The sequence below is a fragment of the Amblyraja radiata genome, chromosome 8, assembly GCF_010909765.2.
Source record: "Amblyraja radiata isolate CabotCenter1 chromosome 8, sAmbRad1.1.pri, whole genome shotgun sequence".
In the NCBI taxonomy this organism is placed as follows: Eukaryota; Metazoa; Chordata; class Chondrichthyes; order Rajiformes; family Rajidae; genus Amblyraja; species Amblyraja radiata.
The window spans coordinates 58,350,447-58,357,817 of record NC_045963.1 but is presented as its reverse complement, the minus strand read 5'-3'; the positions used below and the strand labels follow the sequence as shown (position 1 = coordinate 58,357,817).

The window sequence follows — 7,371 nt, the reverse complement described above, 5'->3', positions numbered from 1 at the left end:
GGAGACGTGTACTGTGGAGGAAAGAGCCTGAGTGTGAAAGTGAGAAAGTCGAGCGATGGCGAACCCGTAAGAGAGACGGAGAAAGAGAGTGAAAAGAGGGAGAGAGAGAGAGAGAGGGCAAGAAAGAAAGAAAGAGTGAAACAGAAGGGACCGGAGAGAAATATTAAATATCGGAAAACTGAAAAATACTTTCTTGCTGATCTTCGCGACTTCAGCACCGCGAGTCAAGGACAGCTCCCTTCCCTTTGACTGAAACCCACCCAATGTCGAAAATGTGACAACGGACAATTGCAGCACCACAAGTACAGGACAGCTTCCCGACCTGAGAACAGCGTGTGCAAGATCCAGCACCACAAGTACAGGACAGCTTCCCGACCTGAGAACAGCGTGAGCAAGATCTTCCATTTATTGCAGATCTTCCATTCATTTCTCCTAAGTACCCTCTATATCTCTCGTCCCCCTTTCCCTTGACTCTCAGTCCGAAGAAGGGTCTCGACCCGAAACATCAGCTATTCATTTTCTCCAGAGATGCTGCCTGACCCGATGAGTTACTCTAGCCTTCTGTGTCTGTCTTCGGTTTAAACATCTGCGGTTCAACCCTAAACAGATGTGGAAACTGCTGCATCTGATGAGGCGTTATTAACGTGTCACTGTACACCCATTATAAATAATATTTCAAAATGTTATAATTTTATTACATTGAAAATATTCGAACTACCCACCAATTTGTGCGTTAAACTCCGCTCCTCTTGCATTTCTTTCTCTACCGGCAGGTTGCAGTGCTCAGAGTGGGAGATCTAGACCAAGTGTGCGGATATCACGAATCTCCACCACACTGACCGAGTACGGAGCGAGTTAGCTAGGTATTTCAAGACATTGTGGAGAGAACTAATTTTATTTCCCTCGGAAGGTTGAGGAGACCTTCTTACCATGGCGAGCGTACTAGACTCCAACAACAGTCTCCTCACCCCGGACAAGTCCATTCAGAACAACTTTACCGAGGAGACTGTCTATCTTGACGCTGTATTTCTCGCGATTAGGTGCTTCGTCGCACCCATTTACCTGTTGATCATCACCGTGGGCTTGCTGGGGAACATCGCTTTGGTTAAGGTATTTGTGTCCAACAGCGCCATGCGAAGTGTACCCAACATTTTCATTTCCAGCTTGGCGGCCGGCGACCTGCTTCTCTTGGTGACCTGCGTTCCAGTGGACGCTGCGAGGTACTTTTTCGAGGAATGGGTCTTCGGCACAGTCGCTTGTAAACTCATCCCCCTTATCCAGCTCACATCGGTGGGAGTGTCCGTGTTCACACTAACCGCCCTCAGCGCCGACAGGTAGGTGGAAAGTTGTAAGTGCGGGGCAGCTGTGTTGTGATTTATATAAATGACAGTCTGTCCGTCCGTCTATCATGATGCAGCTCTAAGGGATTTTTACTGATGATATATATATATATATATATGGAGTACTGAGTGCCGTTCTGCGCGACCATTACAGAAACGTTGTGTGGGGGCTTTTCAGAGGATACAGTGGGGCTTTACCAAAATGCTGCCTGGATTAGAGGGTTTCAACTACAGGCAAATGTTAGATGGATTGTTTTCACTGGGAAGTCGGAGGCTGAGGGCAGACATTATAAAAAAAAATCAATAGAATCACGAGAGACATAGATAGGGTAATAATAATAATAATAAATTTTATTTAATGGGCGCCTTTCAGACATCTCAAGGACAGTCAGAACCCTTTTCATCGAAGTGGAAATGTCCAAAATTAAAGGGCGAGGGCTATAATGTGCGAGAGGCATGCGCAATGGAGATGAGCGGGGCAAGTATTTTTACACAGAGCAGTCAGGGCCTAGAAAGCATTGCCAAGGGTGGTGGTGGTGGAGGCAGATACAATAGTGGTGTTCAAGAGGCTATTAGTTTAGCACGTGGTCGTGCAGGGAATAAAGGGATATGGATCATTTAGAGAGATTATTCATGTTCTGACCTACCTACCTACCTACCTACCTACCTACCTACCTACCTATCTACCTACCTATCTACCTACCTACCTACCTACCTGCCTGCCTGCCTGACTGACTGCCTACCTACCTACCTACTTCAGCCCGTGCTTCTCCTCTCTCTCCATCCCTTCCCCTTCCCAGTTCTCCCACCAGTCTTCGACAAAATAATAGACAATAGACAATAGACAATAGGTGCAGGAGTAGGCCATTCGGCCCTTCGAGCCAGCACCGCTAGTCAATGTGATCATGGCTGATCATCCCCAATCAGTATCTCGTTCCTGCCTTCTCCCCATATCCCCTGACTCTGCTATCTTTAAGAGCCCTATCCAGCTCTCTCTTGAAAGTATCCAGAGAACCGGCCTCCACCGCCCTCTGAGGCAGAGAATTCCACAGACTCACAACTCTCTGTGTGAAAAAGTGTTTCCTCATCTCTGTTCTAAATGACTTACCCCTTATTCTTAAACTGTGGCCCCTGGTTCTGGACTCCTCCAACATTGGGAACATGTTTCCTGCCTCTAGCGTGTCCAATCCCTTAATAATCTTATATGTTTCAATAAGATCCCCTCTCATCCTTCTAAACTTCAGAGTATACAAGCCCAGCCACTTCATTCTTTCAGCATATGACAGTCCCGCCAACCCGGGAATTAACCTTGTAATCCTACGTTGCACTACCTTAATATCAAGAATATCCTTCCTCAAATTAGGGGACCAAAAGCTGCACACAATACTCCAGGTGTGGTCTCACTAGGGCCATATACAACTGTAGAAGGACCTATTTGCTCCTATACTCAACTCCTCTTGTTATAAAGGCCAACATGCCATTCGCTTTCTTCGCTGTCTGCTGTACCTGCATGCTTACTTTCATTGACTGATGAACAAGGACCCCCAGATCCCGTTGTACTTCCCCTTTTCCCAACTTGACACAATTTAGATAGTAACCTGCCTTCCTGCTTTTGCTACCAAAGTGGATAACCTCACATTTATCCACATTAAACTGCATCTACCATGCATCTTCCCTCTCACCCAACCTGTCCAAGTCACCTTGCATTCTCATAGCATCCTCCTCACAGTTCACACTGCCATCCAGCTTTGAGTATCTGCAAATTTGCTGTCTTACAGTCTCCGACTACATTCTATCTCTGTCCCGCCCACTCCCCTGACATCAGTCTGAAGAAAGGTCTCGACCCGAAACGTCACCCATTCCTTGTCTCCAGAGATGCTGCCTGTCCCGCTGAGTAACGCCAGCATTTTGTGTCTACCTTCGATTTAGAACCAGCATCTGCAGTAATTACCTATCTGCCTACCTACCAACTACCTACCTACATACTCCCCCCCTTCACTCTCTCTCTATCTAACCTGACCCCTCATTTATTTACCAGTGTAATCTCTGGGAATCTATCAATTATCCATCTACTGAACTAGGCAACGCTATCTTTATCTACTCATCCATCTGTATGTCCGTCCGCTCCATTTATCAATCAACGTCTTCCCGTCTGGCCCATTCACCCGTCTAGACATTCAAATAAAAGTTATAATTTGTTCAGGATTATGAGAATAAAACTGCATGTATTAAAAAATCAGAAAATTGTTACACCCGCGGGCTCATAATTAAAATTAAAGGAAAGGATATAAGCAAGAGATTGTCAGACAGATACCGTCCTTTTGAAGGATGAAGCAATGTCAACATTTTTGCTGGAGTGCAAGGAGTGCATTTAGAGCGATGGTCTCACTATTACAGCAAGAACCTCGTAGATGACAGAGAGGGGTTCTGAAGTTTCCCGCTGTGATGTGGTCCCTTGGGAGAGAAGGCTCTCAAACAATTTGTATGATATGATTAGTGCAACACTGGCAAACATGAAAGGGCAGTACTTCAACATTTCGCATTACAGTAATTGGTAGTATTTAACCTTTTCCATTACACGTGTCTGTCATAGCGATAACGAGTCAGGACTCTCTGATGATGAACATCTGTGGTCAAAATTAAAGCAGATAATCATTGATGTGGAATAATCAACTGGTTTGATTTTTATCCTTTGGAAATGACATTTTCATAATGTAATCACTCCAAGCTGGTGAACAAAGTGGCATTTGGAAATATAGATTCATGATTGATTGTAATAAGCGAGCAGACCTCACGCATTACATTGTTGAAGGTAAATTGCTGAAACATGAAGACAATGCGCCACGGGATACCTGATCCCTTATGCAATCAACCTTGAAGATCGTCATTGTTGCTTAAACACAATCATTTGAATCATGTACAAAAAATGAAAGAAAAAGCGGGAATCGACAATCAGATTATGATCGAAAGATAATCTTAAACATACCATATTTAAATACTAAATTAGTCTACATTAGTTTAAAAAATGAGAGGCTGGCTGGCATTTACCACGCGTTCAGATGACGATAGTGATAAAGAAACTCTTAATTTATTTTATACGGTACTGCAGATGCTGGAATTGTGAGCAAAACAGAAAGTGCTGGGAGAACTCAGCGGGCCACGCAGTATCTGTGGAAGGAATAGACATGTCCTTCTTCGGATGTCCATTCCCTCCTCGGATGTTGCCTGACCCGCTGAGTTCGTCCAGCAATTTGTGTTTTATCGCCAATGTTCCTGCTGCGTTCGCTTTGTGGCGGTGCTGTCACTATGGAAACTTTGCACTGGCCAAAGGAGTCTGAAGAGAGGGCCTGAGTGAAATGTTTTTTGCACTGCTTACTGTGTCGACGGAAACCTGGTATTTTGTGTTTTAATGTGCATCGATGCTTAGCTAAATTTGGTTTCATGCTTATAAATAAACAATGATAGATACAAAAAGCTGGAGTAACTCAGCGGGACAGTCAACATCTCTGGAGAGATGGAATGGGTGACGTTTCGGGTCGAAGATGGGACTCGACCAGAGATGCTGCCCTGTCCCACTTAGGAAACCTGAATTGAAACCTCTGGAGACTTTGCGCACCCTCCCAAGGTTTCCGTGCGGTTCCCGGAGGTTGTAGGTGGTTGCCTGAGGTTGCAGGTAGTGGAAGTAGGTAGGGAGACTGACAAAAATCTCCGGGAACCGCACGGAAACCTTGGGTGGGGCGCAAAGTCTCCAGAGGTTTCCATTCAGGTTTCCTAAGTGGGACAGGGGTTACTCCAGCTTATCGCGTCTATCTTCGGTTTAAACCAGCATCTTCAGTTCCTTCTAACACATTTTAAATAAACAATGATGGCTGTCGTTAGTTTCATTTGAAATCATGACTCATTAGAAACAGAGTCAATACAACGGAGTCCCATGTGAGTGTCGCGGGTCCATCACAGATGAAGAATAATGTACCTGAGTATATGTGTGCATGGGGAATTGTTGCAGCATGCAGAGACGTTTGGGGAGGTGAGTGCGATAGATACAGGGCATCGAGGATAGAAAGACTCTGAGGAAAAGTGGGGAAGAGGCATAATCTCTAACCAGAGACATACAGGTCAGTGGTCACAGAGACAGATGCTGGAATCGTGAACAAATTACAAAGTGCCGGATGAGCTCAGCAGTCCAGGCGGCATCTGTGGCGGGAAATGGACAGGCGACGTTTTTGGTCGGCATTCTCCTTCCGAAGCCAGTCTGTTGCCGATACGAAATGCCGCCTGTCCATTCCTTCCACGGGTGTTGCTTGACCCGCCAAATGTTTCCAATATATATTCCCGAACCAGGCGCTCCAGCCTTCTGCCCTCATAACCTACAAGATGGGTTAGTCAACCTGCATGAAGTTCTCTCTTGCATGAAGTGCCAGTGTGCCTCTCCTCAGCCAACTGCTAGTTTACGTAATAGGCAGCCGATCATTTAGTTGTGAATTTCAAACAACTATCTGATAGCATGTCCTGACGATGGCGCAAGAAGGCAGAGATCCTTTCCTTGCTCTGGGCTATCAGCATTGCTCAAAAATAAGATTATTTCACGTGTTCATTAGTTCTACAGAACAGGCGCGATTCTGCTACACAGGAACGCAAGAAGGTCTCCGGGCACTAAGCCCGTGTTAGATTCCCAGAGCTGTGGGGCTATAGGGTGATTTCACGAAAGGTCACTGGATCATAGATCCTCACCCACGTGACCGCAAAATTTAACTGGGGTACAAACGTCACTTCCAGTACGTTATTGATGCTAGAAACGCGTACTTTCAAACCTGTTAAAAACCGCGAAAACGGTTAGTTTTTGAGCTGTAAATAACTGTGCCAGTCGGGGTGACCGTGAGGCACAGCTATCTTACTTTAGAGTCCAGAAGATAAAGAAAAACGAAGGTAAAGACAAGAGAGCGCTGAAGGGGCAATAACAGCAGAAGTTGTTGGCCGTGCAGATATAAAGATCGAAAATATCGGGAATTATCGCGTTTGCTCGCTGCGTTGGCCTATATCGCTTTAAACATTATCTCTCCATGAACACGTCCAGAAGTATTTTAAACATTGTAATTGTACCCGTCTTAACAGCTTGCCCCATAAGGCCACCACACTCTGGGTGAAAAACATGCCCCTCTGGTCCCATTTAAAACTTTCCTCTCCCACTTTATACATATATTTAATACATACAGTAAAAAGAGGGGGATTGTTACTTTCATCAACATCATTTCTCTAGCATGTTTTTGGCTGCATTTCCACTCTGGGAGAAAGGTTCTGACTGTCTACACTATCTATGCTTCTCATAATTTATATACTATATTCTATCAGAGCAGCCCTCAACCTTCGATGCTTCAGAGATGAAACAATTCAGGTTTGTCCAACCTCTCGTTCTAACTCATGCCCTCCATGAGGAATCACATCGCAGCTGGGGTCAACTCAAATGCAATCTTCTACACAGAGATGCTGCCTGTCCCGCTGAGTTACTCCAGCATTTTGTGTCTATCAAATGCAACCATGTGCTTGTACCCTTAGGGGGTCAATGGTCAGCTTCACGTGATAGGAAATTATTACTGGTTTCCCTCCCACCTGTTTTCCCTCCCAATTGAGTTTCATTTCAATTCTCTTCATTCGAGAGGAAATCCACATAAGGTCGAAAATGACTCCTCACTCTCCTCAACTGTGAATGTGAACATTGACACTAGCAAGGACGTCTTCTAGCAATAGCAAACAGTCAACATGGCTAAGCTGAATCAAGCTGTCATGAACCCAGTTCCAGTAATCAAATCAGTTTTACACACACACACTGGAATATGGTTGCTATTGGGAACACCGCTGCTTAATGCTCAGTGTAGGTTGCTGTGAGCCACAGCAGTCTCCCTAGAACATCTAACACTGTTTGGATGTAAATGGTTGATATAATGGAGAAGCTCAGTTAATTTTATTGACCAGATAGGTCTCTTTTAGATTAGTTTAGAGATTCAGCGCAGAAACAGACTCTTTGGCCTACCGG

The 7,371-nt window shown here is 45.0% G+C and overlaps 1 protein-coding gene across 1 annotated transcript in view; it reads left to right on the top strand.

Moving 5' to 3' along the window:
* The first annotated feature begins 930 nt into the window (after nt 1-930).
* nmbr (neuromedin B receptor) overlaps nt 931-7,371 on the top strand; it is a 29,808-nt gene continuing 23,367 nt past the window's right edge. The window contains exon 1 of the mRNA XM_033026392.1: nt 931-1,334. Within this exon, the coding sequence (XP_032882283.1) occupies nt 931-1,334 (404 nt within the window). The remainder of the gene's footprint in view (nt 1,335-7,371) is intronic.